The sequence below is a fragment of the Poeciliopsis prolifica genome, unplaced genomic scaffold (assembly GCF_027474105.1).
Source record: "Poeciliopsis prolifica strain line A6 unplaced genomic scaffold, Auburn_PproV2 SCAFFOLD027, whole genome shotgun sequence".
In the NCBI taxonomy this organism is placed as follows: Eukaryota; Metazoa; Chordata; class Actinopteri; order Cyprinodontiformes; family Poeciliidae; genus Poeciliopsis; species Poeciliopsis prolifica.
The window spans coordinates 1834616-1857813 of record NW_026562402.1 but is presented as its reverse complement, the minus strand read 5'-3'; the positions used below and the strand labels follow the sequence as shown (position 1 = coordinate 1857813).

Genomic DNA, 23198 nt, shown 5'->3' with positions numbered 1-23198 from the left:
CTAACAGAAACAAGAAGGAACGTTGGCATTTTTGCAACCTTCTTCCTCCTGACTTTATTGTGATACCTAATCTTGTGTGAGAGGTCAGAGATTTTGCTTTGATGCCACGTTTAGCCCAAAGGTCAACCTTCCAGTGAGACCAGAGCAAGAAGAAAAACTGGCCAGCTGTCCCCCACTCTCTCATTCCTCTGTGACTTTCCCCACATTTAAATCCAGCCAGGAAAGACGGAAGGAGTGAAACCTGGCAGCAACCAGGTGAAGGCTTGGTGTGGTTGGTGAGTTCAGTGTCTGCTGGACATTTCCATGTTTGGATCGTGCTGACTCCGGCTGCTGCTCCTAGCCCCCACCTTCTCCCGCTCTGTTTATCTGCAGCGGCATCAGAGGTGAAAGCTCCGGTCATCTGGCTGTTGTCTCAGCTAGAAACCAGGTTTCCATCTTCAGCAACAACTTTCGGGTGAGATACTGAGATCCAAAACCATGCAACGTCACATGTGAGTACATTCTTGCCCCTCACATGCATGCTGTCTTTGAGTTTTACTGCAGGATTATGCAAAATCAATTATGGGATATGGTTTTCTTAAACTATGATGTTGAATTTTCATGTGGGAATATCAGATTACTGACTTCTGCACAGATAAACAGTTTCCTTTCAATCAGGCTTGTGTTCAGAACAAAAACTCAACATTTCATCTCCTACCAAAGAAACTTGAAGAAACACATTTCAACTCACAGACAGGTCAGGTGTATGAAGAGAAGTGACTTATTTCGAGCTTCAGACAAACAGTTTATCTTGTAGAGAATATACAAAATATACTTATTTTTACAATCAGGTGCTTCAAAACTAGAGAACAAACTTGCACTGATTGTTTTCAGACATGATGTGACTGGAGGCCTTCCATCCATGCAGTGCGCCTTCGTGTCAGTGGCAGCTGGGACAGCAAGTTCTCGGGTTGCATGAACGGACGGCAAAATGATTTACAGCAGTCAGAAATAGTGCAAGTGAAGCGGGAGACTAAAAGAGTCCATCCACTGTTTTGCTTTCTTACAGTGTTTTGTGGTCTTTTGGAACAGAGACGGCTCATCTGACCGTTTAGGAACAGCTGGAGAACCCAATCAGCTCTATGATGGAAAGTTAGGACTGTGAAGACCCCCGAGAATACCGCTATGGTATGTGAAGCAGAGACACACCGATCCGAAGTTAATATGTGCATCAGAGGAACACTAACATGCAAAACATGTGAGTGCAACACTATGTCACCGTCATGAAGACGGAGAACACAGGCAGTGTGATCTGAACCAGGTTTTTCTGAGATTAAGTTGCAGAGCTTTTTAAGGTTTCTGTTTTACTGTAAGTTATTTTTACTATAAACCACAGATGACCATCACTGCTTGATTAACACCTGATCCTTCACTTTCATGCTTCAATCTGCATGTTTTTATGCCTGACCTTGCTTCATGCTCCTCTGTGTTGCAGGTATCAGCACTGCGGTCTGCAAGATACAACAAACGCCTGACTCAGTCATAAGTTACACACGAGCTCATGCCGTATTCTGGGATACTGGAAACAGAGATCCAATTCAAAGTTCTCTGAGATTGTTAAAAATAAAAACAAACCCAGCATGCCGTGCGTTGTTCAGGTTAAAGGAGGACAGAAACAGGATTATTCATCATCTTGCTTGAGTGTCCTGCAGGCAGGTCTGAGCATATTACTCACAAACGGTCATGAAAGGGCTTCTGAGGACGACGCTAGGCCAGAAATAGCTGGAACTCTCCAAAGCTATGTGAAAATGTCTTCCTGTCTGTTTTTTTAATATTCACATTACTTTGGGAGACATTTGTTGCCATGTTCCTACTGGGTATTGCTGTGTGTTCCTGTGTTTAATCCTGGATGTTATTACTGCAGGTGGTTACCACCCTGTCCAGATTGGTGACTCTTTGAACAGAAGATACCAGGTGGTGTCTAAGCTTGGCTGGGGCTTTTTCTCCACAGTTTGGCTCTGCATGGACCTCAGGTGAGGTTAGTTTAGGAGAGGAAAGAGTAAAGCAATTAGAGTGGGGCACAGCGGTGGCACAAAGGTAAAGCACATGACTCGCATACATCTGTATGAGAGTCATGTGCTTTACACATGATTCACATAGTCATAGGAGGAACCTGGATAGTCCTCTACATAAAAAAAAGAAAAAAAAGTTTTCTTTTGTCTCCATGTCACACTTTGTGTCTGTGACATTAAATCCCAAAGATGCACACTAAAGTTTGTTTGTGTTGTGACGAAAGGTGAAGAACCTCAACCACTCTTTGCAAGTCCCTGTTTTGACTTTCAGTCTTTCAATTGATACTTTCTACATTTTTGTCCACAGCTAATAAAAATCAGAGTGCCGGGCTGTTTGGCAGGTCGGGTCGGAGGGTTGTTGTTAAGGTCCTGAAGAGCGGTGCAGGCTTCGCTCAGGCGGGACTGGATGAACAGGCTCTTCTACGATATGTTAGCTCTGCTTCCAGCCTCTTCTTGTTGGCGTCTGCATGTCCACGAAAACACAAGTTCCTGTCTTACTGTTCACCCTTCCTTTTCTCCTGTCCCTCGTTGACAGGAGAAAAGGACGGCTAACAACTGTCCTGTTAGTCGTCACCCCTCCAGCCACTGGATCGTTCAGCTGCTTGATGAATTCAAGCTGGCTGGGGTCAACGGGGTCCGTATCCTTTGTTTCACTGAGCTTTCTGAACTTTAGGCATGAAAGATGCCACAGTGTCCACAGACACACTCTGTCCACACTGGACAGAGTCTGGACTCTGTAGACTGAGTTTGATTAGGGACCAAATCTTCAGCTGGTACAGTTCACTTTTAAATCTAGAGTGGAGTCACATCTTTTCATATTTGAAGTGCATCAGAGTTCACTTCAACCAGTCACATTAGAGATGGACTAGAGTTGTATTAAAGTGGACTAATCAGGGTTGTTGTGAAGACACCCAATAAAACTATCCTTAGCCTGATGAGACCTGTGCCTGGTTCTGGAGCTGCTGGGGCCCAGCCTCAGGACCTGGCAGCTCTGTTTTGGGAATCCAGGCCTGATGCAGCCTTTGGTCAGGCAAATACTCACCCAGGTAAGTAACACAAAACCACAGTAACCTGTGGATTTGACTGCATTTATATTTAATTGTTAGCTTAAAATAAAAATCTAACTTTCTTGTGACCATTTTCAAGAAAAGCAAACAATTGCTTTAACAAGTGATGAAGGAGTTTTTGTTTGATCTGTTTTTCTTTAATGTAAGAAACATCTCAATTCTCCATTTCTCTGCAGGTCCTTCAGGGCTTGGACTATCTTCACACTCGATGTAAGATCAACCATACAGACATTAAGCCAGAAAACATTCTGCTGTTCCTGAAGGAGCACACCCATATTCCACCAGCAGGGGGCAGCAGCTCCCTCTCTTTACCAGCTGTAGAGGGGAACAAGACCACAGGCACTGTTGTTTTCTTCTTTACCGGCTTCAGATATAGAACATTTGTCATCTGCAGATCAGTAACATATGTATTAAAAAAAACTAAATGTAATATATCACAAAGGGGGAAAAACTGACTCATTCAATTTTATTTATTTATTTTTTTTACTCTGTTTTAAATATTAACACAATTATTTATCTAAACTGACATGAGTTCAATGCTAATTATTTTGACTATTTTAGGGATAGAGGAAGTGAATCTGTACCCACTAAAAGACATTTCTGTGAAGACTGCTGATCATAAAAACTACAAATATATCTATTTTATGTTTAAACAGCTGTTTGCTGACCCCTAGTGGCCACAAAATAGTTTAGACATTTTTGAAAAACTTTCTATTTAAATGCCCAGCATTTTAATAAATATTCATAGTATAAAACACTAAAGTATTGAAAGTCAAAAATTATACATACAACTCTAAATGTCATAGTCCCATATTTGCTGTTTTCTGATGTCCTGTCTGACTGTTCTGTCCTTCACCGTTTTGACCCAGTACAAGCATTTCAGTGAGGAGATCCAGACCCGTCAGTACCGATCTCTAGAGGTCCTGCTTGGATCTGAGTACGGTCCGCCAGCTGACATCTGGAGTGTAGCCTGCATGGTGAGGTACCAGCTGGCCACAGTTTCATGATGTCTGCTTTGCTTCATCAAGCACATTTTTTTTTATGTTACTCTCTAAAACTGATGTATCTTTTTGGGAACTTTTGGTATTTTCATTTGTGGGAGTTCATAGTAGGGGTTCAAAATAGCAATTGAATCTTTAAATGTATTAATCACAACTGAAGTTAAAGTATTAAACAAGAGGTTTTTCTCAGCTAATACATTTCAGCTGACATTAAATGCCCAGTAGGTGTTAATAACTGGAGAAACTAAGCGCTGAGCTGTGATTTTTACTCGTGTTTACTTTCTGCCATAGCAACCATTAGGTAATATTTAATAGTAGATTAAGAAAGTAATGTTTTGTGAAACAGCTTAGTTTGGTTCAAAAAACAAAAAGCGGTGTCACAGGTTGGTTTAACTAGCCACACATGTGACCCTGAATGTGTGGCTTCGAGTTGGTCACTGGAGACTCGCTGTTCCACCCCAAAGCCGGCGACTTCATGTCCCTGGAGGAAGGTGGGTTTAATTCAGCGAGCTGACACTAACGGAGATAGGAGGCACGCACCAACACGGGATTAAATGGGATTACCGCACGCCTTCATTGTATCTGGAGATGCTAATTTGTCCTGAAGCTGTGTTGCGTAACATTGTGGTGCCTCCGTCCACATCAGACCACATCGGCCAAATCGTTGAGCTCCTCGGCAGAATTCCTCCAGATGTTTGTCCAGTCAGGCAAACATTCAGCTGAATACTTCGACCGGAGAGGTACAACTACAGCTTCTTCTTCTTTTTCAAAACTAAAGTTTAGCTCAATTTCTAAAACAAACCCTGTTTTTTCACTGTATGTTGCTGAATTCTCAAACTTCCTTGTCCGTATGCTGGATTATCCACTCAGAGAGAAGGACAACTGCTGCACAGTGCCTTCAACATGGCTGACCTCCAGTTAACCTCCTGAAGACCCTGTGGGCCTAAAGGCCAGAGAAAGTTCTCACAGCCAGATGTTTTCAGCAGCAAGACCTCAACAGTTTCAGGGCATCTCTGAATTTTCACATTTGGGGAATTCCTGCTGCACTTATTTAGCATCAGAAAGAAAATCTCCACTTGAGCTTATTGAGTACTTTAGGCTTTTTTTTTTCTCTCTCGTTTTCTTTTTTCTCCCTGAATTTTGTTTGAGAGACCTTACACTGATAGACTTGAGCCTGAACTGTCATAATCATCAGAAGGTATTCATTCATCATTCATTCATTTATTAAGTTAATAAAGGCTTTTTATTTAGATGTGGATTTACAGCAAAGCAAAAGACATGTTCTATGAAAATAATGCATAAATACATGCAGCATCCTTAAAACAGAAAATGTTTAGTGCTGAGTATTTTTAAAATCTATTTAAGACATGAAAATAACAAGTAATAAAGATTTTATTGTAATGTAATTAAGCCAGAAAGTACATGTGGTTGTTTGATATTTTGTATAGTGGGGTCCTAGGAAAACCCATCTTACAATTAACATTCATCAGTATCCATAAAAATGAATGCATAAGAAATACATTAAACCATAAAACGTTGAAAATGACTAAATATCGTCAGTCTTTAAAAGTTCTATTTCAGAACCTGCCAATCGAAGAAATGTCTCGATCTGATTCTTGGTATCATTGCGTTGCCAGTTAAGTTGCTTTTAAATGATCAGTATATTTTTACATACCAGGTTTCTGAAACATAAGCCGTGAGAGAGACTACTGTCTGTGGTAACTTTCTGTCAGCTTCATAGAGCACAACTTAAAAATGGTTACAATAAGATGTTAAAACTGTAAACAACTTACTGGAGTTCAGTCAAAACAGCATCTGTTAGCGTAGCACTACAGCAAACTCAAACTGTCTAACATAAAAACCCTTTTAGCCGGAACAAGTTAGTTTCTAGCTGTTCAAATAAATGGGCAGAACCACAGTGGTGAGTGTGTTTAATGGGATCAATCACAAAATACTGAAGAAACGCTGGGTTGTTTTCCGAACTGCATACAGAATTGTTGTGTTTACAAGCAAATGCGTAGCACTGGTTTTAATGTTTGGTAGTTTGTTCCTGCAAATCACTGATCAGTACCACCAAAAAAAGACCCTGACTTGAACAGCCACCAGCCAAAACTAATGCAACTGAAAGAAAAATATTAAAACAAAAGACAATGGTATTAATATAGAATTTAAATAAGCTTAAATATATTTTTACCCAGTTAGTCAGAATCAGTTTCATATTGGATGGTATTCTTGAGATTAAACTTTATCAGATTGACTTGAAATACCATCGTGGGTTCAGTGTCTTTTCGCTCTGTCTGCCATTGCATCTCATACACCACGCATTCCATTGGCTCTTAAACCATTCAGCTTTACATATAGTAAATTGCAGCAGCAATGACTCCACTAAATCAGTTGTACAAGGGCATAATGGAAGCATATGTAACACCAGTTTAAATCTTGTATATTGGTTATTGGTGTTTTATGATGAGGTGGGTTGAGGACCCAATTGAGAAAGCCTGGCTAATAAATCCACTATGGATGTGACTTTATGTCTAATGTCTTTGACTGAGAAAACTTGTCAATTTCAGTCTCCAGAGTGAAACCAAAGCAGGTGGAGAAAGCACAGAAATCTACGTCACACTGAAGCACCTCAACTCTGGTTCAACTGCTTAACCAACAGCTTTCATTTTTACATCAAGCAGTGCCCTCACTAAAACCTTCTACATCATCAAAGGTAAATTGCCCAAGTCTGTGGGACAAACCTAAAAAGTAATGAGACATGAACATTGTTTGGTTTCTCCCTTTTATGTCAACCAATCCAGCTGTAGGCGCGGCACTCCACCAATGGGTTTTCCTTGTAAACGACCATATATCCGCAGTCTGTTCGCACTCGATGACACTTCTTCGGCCAGGAGGTAGGTTTCATTGGCCTGCAAAAAGGCAACAAGCACTTGTGAGTTTTCAAGCTTTGTAAAATGAAAACGAACAAAAAAATAATCAAAGAGAGGGAGAATCTACTCACGAGTAGCAGTAGAATCCAAATTCATGACAGAAGCACTTATCACAGCCTCTCCTGAAGGTATCCCCGGGTTTGAAGAGCTTGTCTTTGTACGAACAGATACCTGAGGAGAAAACAAGCTCCAGAGTTGCATTGCTGTTTGATCGAGAGTGGAGTCAAATCGAGGAATCCAAGGGAACGACCAAGCTAGGTGAAAATGTACTTCACATGTGTTCCACCGGGAGGACTTTTACTTTGCCCTCTCAGTGAAGGATGTGACATCCTGCTGGGAGAGGTCATGCATACTAATGGCCAAACCTAGCATCCTCTGTAGGTTCCCCCATGCCTGAAGCCCATGAAAAGCTTTCCATATGCAGTTTGTCACCTTGAAAAGGGAGGTCAGAGGAAGCACACTAATCTGTTGCGAAGAGCCCCAAGAGGCCAAATGCAAGGTCAGACTACAGCGGATGAAAGTTTGTCGTCGGGCATTTCCAGCCGCTTCAACTGCTGACGGTAGCAAGCTAGGGTTGCTTAAACGTTTCAAACTTCTGCTGTGGCAGGGCTTTACACGCTTTTGATTAATTGCTGTCACGAAACAAGGAAGATGTGCTTACCTTTTTGACGGTACACGGAAGCTTCCAAAGTTTTGCTGCACAACAGAAGGATGAGAGCAAACAGCAGCCATGAAGAGGACCGCTGAGCATCATCTGCTGGTTCTGACATTGTAAAATGAAAGACGTATAAGTTTCAAGTTGTGCAGTCAAATCTAAATTCCAGCAGCCCTTTGAGAGTCTACTACAGACTACCTAATATTTATAGTCTAACATATCCGCTAAGGGGAGGAAAAAAATGTATCCACATGTTTAGTTTTGTGTTTTCTTCCAACTTTTGTTCCAGAGTGAGGTGTGTTTGGATCTTGGCCGTGTACTCATGCATCTCTAAGTATTAGCTTCAGCTGATGCCACACAAACGTGGGTGTAAAGAAAGGCCAGCACTTTGTGACGGTCAGCAAGCGTCATCAGTGGTCTCTGAACAGCTGGGGTCTCTTGTCTCCGTGCTTACCGTGATTCTTTTTGTTCCCCCTTCATTATTTATCACCTTCAAGCTGGAACAAACAGATGCTGACTCTTGAAAGTTTAATCTATTTTTATGATTGCTGACTCGTGTACGGGGGGAAACGTTCTTTGCTGACATTGGACTTTGTCTGATGGACCAAATTATCCCAACATCCCATTTTATAGCAGCAACAATGAACAAATTATATCTAAGGCTTTCTATGTCACGTTTAAATAAAACCAGCAGACTGGGGACTGCAGTACAAAGAGAAAATGAAGCATCACAGTTTATACAGGATGTTTTCTGTTAAAGGTTTAAGTTGCTTTCACAGATAAACATAAAGTAAAGACTCATTTACTACCAAACAGCAGCTTCTGAGCCAAAGTCTGGAGTCTTTTCTTTTTTTTCTTTATACTTAATTTCTGGTAAACAGAAAAACAACAAATCTCCGTTTCTGGTGAATAATGCTGTGAAATGTCAACAAACATGAAGTCTGATGGACAACAACTGCTTTAACAAATTCCTCTTTGTTCACACACAGCTTTTCTATTTCTCTACTTATTTGCCTAATCAGTAATATAACAATGGAGTCTTTTAAGTGTTTTTTTTTTTTTTTTTTTTTTTTTTTTGCACTAGCTACCGCATACAAACCTGCCATGCGGTAGCTACACTACAGAGAAATGTTATTTCCTGTTTCTTCCTGCCAAATCTAGTGCCATGGTCAGGTACAAGAACAATTGAATGAAAAAGAACCTTAGAAATTATGAAGAACAAGTGATCAAGCCCAACGTTTAAAGAATACAATGAACACAAAGAGTTTCACATTACAGTAGAAAGATCAGGAAGTTCACAGTTATGTCATGTCTCCATGGCACACAACACACACATGGACACAGGTTTCACTGGATGGACCACAGGGCAGTGTGTGGTTGGCCCCTTACTTCCTGACAGCCTGAGGTCAGTAACCATTTAGTAAACCGTGCTCTGACCAAAGAGAAAACAAACCAGACAGCAAGGGACTGGAAGGAAGGCCCTGCAAAGCCTCCATGTTAACTCTGCAGCAACATTGTAGTTGCTCAGTGTTTGGACTCTTTGTTGTTTCTCAACTTGTGTTGTTGTTGTTGGTGTTTTTGGATTTTGATTGGGGAAAAGCTCCAGATTTCAACGAGATCGCTAAAACACCTTGAATCTGCTGTCATTGTCATGCCAGGCCACCACACGGCGCTGGGATTTTAGTTTTTATTGATACGCGCTTTAACCCGAACTTATGAGTTCGGCACTTGCGTCGTTTCACACATGCTTCACATTTTTACTGGAGGCGTTCCCGAAAAGTTTCCTCCAAAACACGAGTTGATTTCAGAGCGATAACATCTGCACACAGTCTTCAACTTTCAGCCTCATCTGCAGCCTATTGTTGCTGTTTCAAAAAAATGTTCTTGCTAATGCTTTCCTTGTTGCTCACAAAAATCTCTTCTTTTAAATGTGAAGGACTGCTGAGGTTGGAATTATTTTACCTGTGCTATTTTTTTATTTCATGGAACTCCAAAGAAGAAATTACAAATACATAAAAAGTCAATGTTGTTTTTTTATGATTGTTTAGCTTTTCAAGAATTTGAGAATTGCTGAAATTGTTTGCACATGGTTTTGAAAAAAAAGTTCATAGAATTTCAATTTGTCCTTGCTGTACCGTCTCTTTTTTTTTTTTACCTTTGTGTGACCCTGCATGCTTTTATCTACCACTGTGCTGAATTATAGTTAAAAACACTTTACATCTATTTCAACAATTTAAAAGAATCTTCTTAATTAGTTTTTTTTAACGTCTCTCAACAGAACATTTGAACTGAGGTTTTATGGAGTCCGAATGACCGCTGCAGTGAAACCATCCAATTTGTCTGGATGACTGAGCTCAGTAACTAAACCACATCTGTAAAAGTGAAAGAATCTCAAAGGTCACCGTCACCTTGTGAGGTAACTGCAGGTTTTTTACCTCACCAACATCCTGTCATTTGCATTCTTGCTGAAAACCTCCAGGTTTATGTTTCACCTCCTGGTGAAGCTGGTGGAAGTGGAGGCCTTGGTCAGATGTGTGTGGTAGCAGTGAGGTAGGTTGAGGTCAGCAGCTTCTTCATGACCGAGTCAGGATGCATGCGGCTGCATGAGTGTTGCTAAGTGAAGGTTCGCCTCCAGAGTGTGGTGGGTCCACAGCCTGTTCTTAGAAGCACAGATGCAGCAGAATAGGACCACACACACACACACACACACACACACACACACACACACACACATGCACGCACGCACGCACGCACACACACACACACACACACACACACACACACACAAGCGCCCCCCCACACACACACACACACACGCGCAGACACAGTGCAGCGCTGGCTCTGATTGGTTGTTTCTGACCAGGAGAGCTTGATTTTGCCAAATGGCAAAAGTATCTCAGGGAGGCGATGGAGCTTTTCGAAGTTTATCTGTCTCATACTGTCACAACATGGTTACAGCTTTAACATACTGTAATTGCTGCACAGGCATATTCAACCAACTACAGAAAGCATTCTGAAGAGGCTTAAAAGTAGTTTTTGAAAATAACTTCTGAATTCAGGTTTTAAACCCAAATTTCTGTACTGATTTTTTTTTAAATTGATTTGGTTTAATAAATAAATAAATGTGGTGTTTTTATTAGCTGGAGGTGGAAAATCATCTTAACTAACAGAAATAAAGACTTTAAGACTTCCAGCTATGTAAGTAATATAAACAATGTATTTCACTTCTCCACAAGGAAGGAGGCAGAGGACTAGTGAGTGTGAGAACCACTGTCCAGGACGAAACAACTAAGATCCATAAATACATCAGGGACAAAGCCTCAACAGACAATGTGCTCAGTGAATGTCTCAGACAACAGGGAACGGAGGTTGAGGTGCCAGAGATACCATCATGGGAGGACAAGCCCCTACATGGGATGTACCACCAGCAAATAACCCAAGTGGCTGATATCAGTAAATCCTACCAATGGCTGGAAAAAGCTGGACTCAAGGACAGCACAGAGGCCCTCATCCTGGCCGCCCAGGAATAGGCCCTAAACACCAGAGCAATAGAGGCCCAGATCTACCACACCAGACAAGACCCAAGGTGTAGGTTGTGCAAGGAGGCCCCTGAGACAGTCCAGCACATCACAGCAGGGTGCAAGATACTGGCAGGGAAAGCGTACATGGAACGACATAACCAAGTGGCAGGCATAGTGTACAGAAACATCTGTGCAGAATATGGACTGGAAACCCCGAGATCAAAGTGGGAAACACCCCCAAAGGTGGTGGAGAACGCCAGAGCTAAGATCCTGTGGGACTTCCAGATCCAGACAGACAAAATGGTAATGGCGAACCAACCAGACATTGTCGTAGTGGATAAACAACAGAGGAAAGCCGTTGTGGTAGATGTAGCAATACCAAGTGATTGCAACATCAGGAAAAAGGAGCACGAGAAACTGGAGAAATACCAGGGCCTCAGGGAACTGGAGAGGGCCTGGAAGGTGAAGACCACAGTGGTGCCTGTGGTCATCGGGGCCCTCGGGGCAGTAACCCCCAAACTGGAGCAGTGGCTACAACAGATCCCAGGAACAACATCAGACATCTCAGTCCAGAAATGTGCAGTCCTTGGCACAGCGAAGATACTGCGCAGAACCCTCAAGCTCCCAGGCCTCTGGTAGAGGACCCGAGCTCAGAGGATAAGAACCACCCGCGGTGGGTGAGAAGGGAATTTTTTTTTGTATATATAATTTGACTTAAAAGACATTTTTCTTGAAATTGGGCCTCCTGTTTCGGAACTCCACCTTCCAGAAGGCAGATATATATATATAATATATCATTTTATGGCAACTGGAGGTAAATAGTTACTTGATTGTATTGTATTATGGTATTATGTGCCTGGAAAACACTTAATACAAAAAAAAGAAAAAACATAAAAAAAGGTTGTGTACTCACTGTGCTCCACTGAATCAATGGTGTGTGGCACATTTTGTACTTCAAAAATAGATACAACCCTAAATGGGTGAGCAGCTCTGCTGGGAGCCCAGTGCTGAGCTGCTCCATGCCGGCCTCACAGAACAGGAAGCCACTGATGAATTACAGGTACTTACTGCGACAGCCTGTGGAGTCTCCAGTCACGGGTCGCTCCACCGTCTGTGTACAGTCGAGTCTGTGTGATATTTTTGGCCGAGTGACTCAACACCAACACGACAAAAGACGTGACATGTCTTAATCAAATAATATTATGTCAGGCCTGTGATGGATCCGGACTTCGGGTCAATGTGATGCCTGGGATTAAGATCGTCTAATGACAATAACTAGCAAATCAAAGAGATTTGGGAATTCCCAAAAAAAAAAAACAATTATAAATAAATAATGTAATTTATTTACATTTATTTGTATATTTACAACACTCCTATTCATTGGTTTTATTTCTGTGAATGCTGCACATTGGCTGCATTTTCATTGACGGTATACTTGAGCAATTTGACATTTCGAAAACAAAGTTGCTTGATGGAAATGCCAATTCCAAAAAATGAAACACCTGTTTTTCTATAAAAAGTTTTGGCATGAGTATGAGGTGTTTTTTTTGGGTGGGATCAAATCAAAATTGGTTTATCTCTCAAAACTACAACAGAAACAATTGTTTTCCCATCAGACTAGTAACAACAAACTTGACATTCCTGCTGTCACAAACCATGAAGAAGATGCCAGGAAGTGTTGAAGGATGAAGGAGCAGCTTGTTTATTCACAGATAATTTTAATGGCCTCTTTTAATTAACGGAAACACTAATTGCAAAATAGTTTTTGTTTTGATATTGGCGAGATATTGACAAAGTTTTCTGCACATTTGTAATGGAAATGCAATTGGTCTAATCCAAGTAAAAAAATAAATAAATCAAATTAGCAATTTGTTGGTATTTGCATTATTCTTTACAAATTTAAATATTTACTGTAGAAACTACTACTATTTTAATATTTAGCTGTTCTGTGAACCACTGAACCAATGTTTAGCTCTATAGTAGAGCTGCTTCACATCTGACTTGTAAACAACCGTTCTGATCATCCTGGTCCACAACCAAAGCGCTGCTTGCTTCCTTGTGTACTTGGAGTCAGTAACTGTGTTTCCGTTACAAATGTATGCAAGACTTATTCAATATTCTGCTAATGTTGAGAAAACACTTTGCAATTGTGCTGTTTCCTTCTAATAAGAAATTGCAATAAACATTCATCAACATTAACTAAACATTCATCCTAGCTCAAAAACTTTCTGGCCAAAAATTTCACTTTTTTTTATTTGCCTGCAACCATTTAGTGAATTTATATTCAGAATTTCAATTTGAACAAAGTATGGTGAACAAAAATGCAGCTAATGTACATAAACTGACTCATGTGATGCACAGAAAGTTTCACAAAATACACCAATTTTGGTAAGGTTGAAAAAATGTGAAAAACCTCATTCTCACACAGACTTATTGAAAAACATGTTTACTTTTTAAGTCAGTTTCCATTGAACTAATTTTTGTTAACTAAATTATTTTTGTATTTGAGATTTGTGCAGTTTTATAGTCAATAGAAATGTAGTTACTTACAGTCATGTGAAGGAAATGTTATCTTGACCCTGGATGTCTCTGTCCTACGCCACATTTAGACCCAACAGCATAGTTTGAGAAAAATCTGCTCTAGCAACTGAAGGTAGAGATACACATGTAACTAAACACATTCTGATTCTGGACTGCAGTAAATCTGCCTTTTCTTTTCTTCCAGTGAAGACGGATTTGAGCTCGAAGAACAAGTTTTTCATCTAATGGTGTATGTTCCAACCCTCACCTCTGATCATGAGATACGAACTGAAACAAGATTCCTCTGTAGGGTGAAATGGTTCAGACTTGGACTTTGCTTGTGAATCTTCATCGTCCAGTTTGGAGTTAAATTTCTGCTCTTCCACATGAAAAACATACAGTTAAAGTGTCTTGGTTTGTCTTCTTCTGTAGAAGACTCCAGGAAAGATGAAGAAGGGAAATTCTGATGATTGAATGCCGTTGCATTCCCCAAAGTAAGCTGGAGGTGATGGCTGAGTTTCTGCTGCTGCTTCCTATCAAAGTTATTAGCTTTTAACTTGCCTACCTTCAATAAATCCTTCACAACTGATTTTGAATGTAAAATATCTTTATTTACCTTTTTCAAAATGCGTTTTAATAACAGAATTTCTCATCACTGTGAGGTTGAATACTATTTACAAATAGGAATTAGACATAATTTTCAAATCAAAATCAATATGTCAGCCTTAACCGGGTGAGCGACAGGCCCCTTTGAGACTCTGCTCTCGTACACGACCGTGAGAGATAACGACTTCTCATTCCATCTTTAGTTTTCAAACGTTTTGGGCGTTGAGATCTCAAAAAGCAGCGGCCCATTATCGAGTCCAAACTGAATCCGGGGTTTTTTAGGTCTCATAAGACCAAGGAACCATCATATTTCATACCTAAATATTTTTAAAAGGAAAACTGTAACAGAACAAAAGAGTCTGTGATAAACACATAAAAACAAAGATTTCATCAGAAATACATGACAAATATCTGTATATCATTATTTTGTTGTACAAAAGCAAAACTGATTCTTTTTACTTTTTTTTTTTCTCTCATGGTAACACATGATAGTTTATGGTATTTTGGCAACATCTGCATTTCAGGAGTTAACAGAAAGTCAACTAGAATAACATAAGTCACTGAACATTATTCTTTTTTCTTTTTTTTGTTCCCAATCTGACCCGCCCCACACAATACATCTTTATATATGATATTGCATGATAAAAAGATGATAAATCATTGACATGTCTATGACATTTACATAATCCACAGACATTTTGTTTGTAGCTAGAAATCAGAAATGACTTCTCACTGACTCTTAACACACGTTCAGTCTTTTTCACATGATTAAATGATCCCACAGTTCTAGACTGAGGCGAATTCAGCTTTGGAGTCCAATTGACAATTGAAAATTTAAAAAATGTGATTTTTACTCCTACGTTTTATACATCAAAAAGTCTCCACAAAGTAAGGTAATTAATTCGACTTTGTCTTAATTTCATGGTTTGAAACTGAATTGACCTCAAATCTACAAATAACCCATCTAGTTTCAGAGCTCAGTCTGTAGTAGAAAAAAACCTACCGTGTCACTACTTGTTTTGCTGGTTCTGCACCACATCAGAATTAATTCAAGAGTTCTTAGAGGCACCTGGAGTGGTACAAATATGTGCTCATCAGGGTTAAGGTATTTTCAGTTCCTTTTTAAGTTTTTTTTTTTTTTTTTTTTTTTTTTCATAGGTTCATTGTCAAGTCCTCAGGAACCAAAGTACCCAGAAAAAAGACCAGAACGACGATCGTACAGGTACTGATTCTTGGAAGCCTCACATGACCACGTAGGCCTCAGGGCTATGTTTTCGTTATAATCTAACTGTTAATATGTTATGAAATTATGTCCTGGGCCTGTGAAAAAAAAACAACTCCCAAAACAAATGACAGATGCACGCTACAATGTGTGAGAAACATGACTGACTGCTTAACGCAGCCCTTCGTATGGAACAGTAAAGGAATTCTGCTCTGATAACTAAATAAACATCCAAAGCAAGTATGAGAATTCTTTACCAAATGGTTGTTTCACTGCGAATGTTTCTGTTTTTTTTTTGTTGTTGTTTTTTTTTGTATTTTTTATGTTTGCACAAATAATTCAAGGTAAAACAGAAATAAACGTCTCTTGAATGAGGGCCCAGCACTTTTACACTACGACAGTGGATTGACATAGGCCAGGGGTCTGTGCAGAGCCTCCATAGACAGCATCATTAGATTCAGCATAAGGGCTGTTATCATATTGTCTTAAAGGCCCAGAAAGAAAAACATCATCAGTGCTAATCTAGTCTACACTTCATCAAGAGCCAGAGTGAAGCAACTCATCATTTAAATGATGACCTCGTCAAGTCACTCTTGTTTTTGACTTGTTTTGTTTGTTATTTCCAAAATGAGCCTTTAATACAGTACTTAGTACACAGCTTCCTGAGAATTAGCTAGCTACCATTCTAAAAAGACACTGTACATCTAGCTATCTGTATAGTAAAGGAATGCACTGGAATTTGCAAATGAACCAAGTGAAACGGTATCCAATTGGTTCAGTCGGTAGGCATCATGTCCTTCATTTATAAATTAGTCAACTTTTAAAGGTTGTTTGAAATTCTTCATGAGAGAAAAATCTGAGTTTTGGACTTTCCCCACAGTGAATGTATCAGCAGTCATAGACTACAGTTTCTAGATGTCTCAACTGGAGTGGACAGTGGTCAGATCAGTCTCATGATGTTGAGTAGGAAATTAATGCAAGTTTATGGAAGTAACTAACTTCCTGGTTTTGGTTTATTAAGCACTTCACACCTCCAAGTAATGTCAATTTTTAAAAAAAACCTGGAACATTTTTTTGGGCTAGCCAAGCCAACCGCTAAGCAATTGCTTTTCTACTTAGCTGAATGGCACTCAAAAATGTTGGAGTGGTTTATTGAAACACTTTCACACCATCTGAAAAGAAGGGATTCTGTTTTGTTTTTGGCTAAATAGGATGACTGCTGTTCCACTACTTAGTAAACTGAGTGGCATGAAGCTAATAACTCTGAATGTTCTAAACATTTCCACAGATGATGCAGTTTTTGGGAAGTCTGCAAATCTTCTCCAATCATGGATTTATCAAACCACTATCTACTGTCAGTGAGACATTGACTGCTCACACACACCCTTCAAAACCATCCTGAAAAAAACAATAAAGAATGCTTCCCTAACACTGTCTGACATTGAAGTTAGTTATAACAGTAAAAGGATACTTTATGGAGGGTGTTTTCTGTTTGTGATTTGGCCCAATGTTTAAAACACCAGGTCAATATTTGACAGCTCGGTAAAAATCATTTGTCTACTTAGGAGGATTTATGGTATGACTGTACCTTTCCTTTACTTGGGCACAGCAAGTCAGTTTCTCATATAAAACAATTATCTATGCACACAGCTAATTTTATTCCTGTCATGACTTAAGCCAAGCTTTGGGAGTTTCAGTTACAGTGTGTCAGCCTGAAGGGTTCCTCTGAGAGGGATAAAAATCCCCCATGGTGCCCTGGATTACAGCAGACTGCTTTGTCATATTGTGCAACCACATTTTGTCATGGTTGAGTCCTGCTAGTCACCAGAATCACAGCAAACAATGGAGAAATATGAAGCAGCTAAAGCATAAAGAACCCATCATTTGGCCAGCGGGTACAGTAATTGAGCTTAGACAAAAGAAAACAAAGCTCTCTCTGGCAGTTAGTAATGTAAAGCAGGTAATACCTTTTTGTTCAAATTATGACACTTTCATTTGATGAACACTAACAACCTACTGTATCTCCTTTGTTCTTGTGTAAACTGATCATTTGGAAGCCATCAAGTCTCTAGACCAGGATGTGAAATCATGTCTAAGTCCAAATCTATCAGCAAGGGAAACAACCAGTTTAATGTCACAGCTACATGGATAACGCAGGAAATATCTGGCAGTTATCCCAGAGGACAGTGTGTGGTCTGCAGGTTTTTGGGGATTTATTTTATTTTTTTTTTTTAGCAAATTTCAGACCAATAAGCTCAAAGGTTGTAAAGAATCAATAATCCCATCAAATCGACTTTCTAAACAACATGGAGGTAAAAAATGCCATTTGCTTGTATTTCTTAAGTTCAACACATATTCTGGACTTCAGAAAAGTTCAACATTTGAAACCACATCAACTGTTGATTCAGCAAGAGAACCAGCTTGTGATTTGGGATTAACCCGTTTCACAAACTGCTAACATGTTTCATTACACTGGTGTTAAAAGTTTAAGGCTGAGAAACTACCAGACTGATGTAAGTCTAGTCTGGCTGTATGGAGAATAGAACTGCACAACACTCCCCATCCCCCACCTGTTGCTGCACACTCCTGAGCCAAAGAAGGCCCAGTGCACCTTGAGCAGAGAGTCAAAAATGAATATGTTGTTGAATAAGCAACTCAAAATAATGAATAAAAGTAATAGATAATTATTCCAATTTAATAATCAATTAGTTTTTTTCAAAGGAATGACAGAATAAATTGTTAAATTGTTTCTGTGTTAAATAAAATCTACTTTAATTTTCAATTTTGCATAATGCCTGACTTTTTTTTCCCCCTCAAGGTTCAAATACTGTGAGGATCTCAAATCGCCTCATGACCATTACTAACAGAAAGGTAAGCACACGATCACATCAACATTTTTTAAGGCTTTACGTTCACAGCCAAATGCAAAACTAACAATAAAAATCTGGAAAGTTCTCTTAAGGTGGAAATGTCGGAATCATCCACCACATAGAATCTGCTGCCGGTTTGACAAACTCTAAGATGATATTTTGTGTTCAAAACCATTTTGAATATTTCCAATGTCATGTGAGCAGCTAACACTCTTTTAGGAAAGTTAAAACTGTTTATTTGGATTTGCCTCTGCAGCTCGGTTCTGGCATCATAGCCTCCACAGTTTGAAGTTCATGCTGCTGTTTTGAATAACATGTATAGTAATGAAAGTAAAGGTAGCATTTAATGTGTTGCTCTCACAAACATATGCCCTGATTAGCTGAAAATGAGTCATTTCTGAGGTTTTCTGAATCTAAATAACTTGGAAAAATGGGAGTGTCAAAAAAACAATCATTTTTTAAAAAGCTTAAGAATAAGGGAGTGGAATTTTTACTTTACTACCATCTTGTGTTTCAATGATATTCATAAATAAAAATGATGGAAGAAAAACAGGACTTGATGCAAAATGTTTAAAATGATTTATCAGCGTTTGCCTAAATGTTGTATTAAAATGTGTTTTAAGGCGATAGCTTGAATCTGTGAGCTTCTGTAAGTTATCAGTTTGTTGCCTTTGTGGTATAGATGTCATTTAACAGCAGATAGCAGTGGAAGGCCAGTAGCTATTAGGAATGGTCTCCACCTACCTTAGCTAATTTTAGAAATAAAATAAATTTAAAAAATTCAAACCGAAAATCTTAATACCATGTGATGCAGGGCTACCTTAGTAGATATTAACTAGTACATATTCAGTAATGTTTATTTCTTGTTTTTGTAGCCAAATATCTCTGACTGTGCTAAAGTTACTTTGGCAAAGTATCAATCTGAATGGGATCATTTCCAAACCACTTTGAGAGCAACTTTATCACATTCTTTGATAAAGTTGCTGAAATGACAGGTTGAAAATGTAATGGTTTACTCTCTTAAAAGAGTTGACGAGTCCCATTGTCTCATCCAACGACCTCAACTAATGTAACTTTAGCACAGAAACACATTGCTTAGGTGAAAAAAAATGAGAGTGGTGACTTGTGAAACTGTAGCATTTAATGTCCTCAATGGCAGCTTTACATCCCACAGATTAAACAAGTTTGTTTTGTTGTTTTAAATGGTTAAAGTTATCCAAGGCTAATCTGCCAGGCTAGTTCTGAATTAGAACGTAATGTCTACAATAAGTAATGAACTAAACAGGTTAGTTAGTAAGAAGATTTATGTTTGGTCATTGTTTGATTTTAATAATGCTTCCTAAACTGTTGTAGAGTTGAGTATCTGCGTCACCCTCATGATAACCTTCTCTGTGCTACACAACCAAGGCCAATCTGTTTCTGATGGAGGCAGTGTGTTTGGTGTAGGGCAGCATGACCCTCACTGGAAAACCAAGGCTTGTCGTCATTAAAGGCAATCTCAGTGAAACCAGTGAAAATCTCCACATCTCCCCTCTGAGGGATCAAATTCTATCCTCCAAAATGTCAATGCTTGCCTCCAGAATTAGCCCAGCCATTGCTTGCTTGCACTATTCTGTTAAATTCAGATCGAGCTTGCAGCTCTGGTTGAGTTTCTGCCGGGCCAAACAGCGAACCGAAGAAGTTGTGAATGTTGATTTTCTGTGCTGCTTTAGAGTTGTAGTCTGGCTTTAGCTACTAACTAACTAACTAACTAACTAACTAACTAACTAACTAACTAACTAACTAACTAACTAACTAACTAACTAACTAACTAACTAACTAACTAACTAACTAACTAACTAACCATCCCAGATATTGAATTAGCCAGTAATCTTCATAGCATAGAACTGGCACATTACATATGACAGCCAAACATCAGCAGTTGGGTAAATTTTAAAACTTCAACAGAGTCCACAGCCTGCAGGAAACAATTGTTTTTCAACAAACAATCGTTTCTCAAGGGCTGGTTTGTTTTCAGGCAACTCCAGAGGCGGATTTACCAGAAAATACCTCCAGAATCTGGGAGTGGAGAGGATGTAATGATCTGCCTGCATACAAGTACCTGCCTGGTCAGTCAGGGTGTCCCGTTAATGCCAATACAACCACACTGGCTGACTGGTGACAATGGCTGGTTGAGGAATCAAATGCCATCCCACAGCAGTGTCTGACCAAGCTGGTGTCCAGCTTAACAAGGACTTTCAAGACTGTTGTTGTTGAGGTCCTTGTTTTAAATTTGTAAGCTACAAATATCTTCTATGTCTTGTTTGTTCAAACATCAATCTTTCAATGAATTAATGGATGCCAAACTGCAGGCAGTAGCAAAATAAGCTTTATGCCCTGAGCATAAAGGGCTTGGCTAGCGTTTCATGGTGTAACCCACATATAGAGCTCTGATGCTCAACTCAAAAAATGCCTTTTCTTTCAAAATATGGTACAATTTAAGGAGAAAATAATTAGATTAAAGGGATTTATCGCCTAGAAGCATTTCTACAATAAATGAATATTCACATAAACACAAATTTTCTTACTTTAAGTATTTTACTGATGACTTCATAGCACTTCACTTTTAAAAAAAATCCAAGCTATCGCTTTAGAAATTGCATTAAAAATTTCAAATCAAGTTTAGCACATTAACTCATTCACCTTTTTTCCTTATTCATGAAGAATTACACTGAAGAATTCAAATGCTTTTATTTCAGAAAGTGTCTCCCTCAGTCTTTTTGCAACACTAGCTTTCTGTATTATTACTTAAATTTGAAACTTTTTTTATAGCAGATGCTTGTCCCACCGGGGATTTTCTGTTTTAAAGAGGCGTATCTGACATCGCCTTAATGCAGCACTTGGGGCCAGCACTAGCAGTCATATTCACACAGTCTTAAGACATCTGTAGCGTAAACTGATCACTGTATGCTGGAACCATTAACTGGAGTAAACTGCACACTGAAGAGAGGGGCATTGTGAGATGACACAAACAAGTGAAACACAAATCAAAGATTTTTTTACATGACAGCTGCAGCTAAAGTCAATGGTAAAATCTACAACATACTAGAGGGTGGGGATCTACAATAAGCAGCTTCTTTTGAGGCCATGTTGATGCAGGAGTAGTGTCTTTTTTTCCCCTCAAAAAAAAAAAGAAAAAAGAAAATAAAAAAGTGATCAAACACAATAATTCCGAGTCACGGTGCTCTGCTTTTCTGTGGATCTTCCAGCTATGATATCTGTGTTATTCCCCTCTGTGTGATCCCGCTAAATCAGTAGTGGGGAATCGTAGGAACACAGCAAATCCGAACGTATACTCAGATGCCCTTCCAGCATGAGGAACACTGAAACGGAGGGTAGAAATACTACTATACTCGAATGCATCGGAGTCAGATGAGGTTTTGTTGTCGGCTGTTCACATCAGCAGTTATGTTATTTACATTGTTTAATATGTACAGTAGAGAATCTCCCAGAGATGTTAAATTCTGTAAAGCTGCAATGGGGTACTCCTTTCAATTCTTCACATTTAAATGTCCTCAGATGAAGAGCCATATGAGTCCCTGTAGTTTTTTCATTTTTTGATTTTTTTACGGGTGTAGTAATGGAACGTTCTGATATATTGTGAGTCTTGTCCCTGTAACAGTGTGAGGAGTACCATTTATCTGTTGTTTGATGTTTTGAATGTACACATCACACAAACTCAAAGTCAGTAAATAGTGACACTTTAAATAAAGAACTGTAAAACGGACATTATGGTTCTTCATCTTAGGGATCGGAGTTCTCACACACACACACAAAAAAAACTCAAGACTTTAAATACAGTAAATATTTTTCATCATAAAGGTATTTGTTGAGAAAGTTGAGTGTTAAATGCACTGTACAACCTTGTTTTTTTTTCAAAATATAGTTTATCCTCGTGTTTGTTGTAGTTTCTTTTTTTATCTTACACAATCCTATACACGCGGTGTCTGCATTGAAATTGGGTGATATCCTGATCATTGGATAGGAAAGAAGAATAGAGGACGGAGAGATAGAGAAGAGAAAGAGATCAATAGAAGTTGTTCAGTGCCATTGTTGCCCTCAGTGGAGACGTTGCACTCCGTACCGCGGCTCTCTTCTGTCTCGTACCTCAATCTGTGAGAAAAAATAAGACAGAAGACACATCACTAATCTGCTTTTGAAAATACAATATATTTGATGACGGTTTGTCAAGAAGTTTTAACAGTCATTCTCTATTAAGATTATATCTACAGTATAGCAGGGCCTTTGAAGGATGCAGCCCTGAAATTTTGACATACACTATCTTTTTTCTTTTTTTTTGAACATTCGCTGTCCAGCAGTGTGGAACTCAGGATTATTGTCTGAGTGTCAAGTTCTGGCCCAACTGATTTACTTTCACAAGTGGAGCATTACGTCTTTCCATTCGATGCCTGTATTTGAAACTTCTTTGGGCTAATTTCAAGTGTTATTGGCACATAGATGAAGAAGAATAGAGAAAGGAAAGGGACAAAGGTTTGGAGAAGGTTTAAAAGGAAAGGAGACAGGAGTAGAGGAGAGAAAGAGTCAAAGTGAACATCCTTAAAGTCTCCCTCTAAACCTGCAGAAAGAGAACAAACTAAGTTTTAAGGGCTCATGTTGAAGAGGTTCCTGTGGTTGTTGAAACAATCCAGCAGTCCAGGAGCAGACAAGCTTCATCCAGTAATGCTTAAGTTCTGGGACATTGTGTCACTCTCA

At 39.3% G+C, this 23198-nt stretch overlaps 1 protein-coding gene and 1 pseudogene across 1 annotated transcript in view; one reads left to right on the top strand and one right to left on the bottom strand.

The window, feature by feature from the left end:
* The first annotated feature begins 1785 nt into the window (after window positions 1-1785).
* On the top strand, window positions 1786-15570 carry LOC129371712 (SRSF protein kinase 2-like; annotated as a pseudogene).
* The window catches only part of lhfpl4a (LHFPL tetraspan subfamily member 4a), a 33343-nt gene continuing 25618 nt past the window's right edge, over window positions 15474-23198 (bottom strand). The window contains exon 4 of the mRNA XM_055048458.1: window positions 15474-22598. Coding sequence (XP_054904433.1) covers window positions 22545-22598 — 54 coding nt within the window. The 3' untranslated portion in view covers window positions 15474-22544. The remainder of the gene's footprint in view (window positions 22599-23198) is intronic.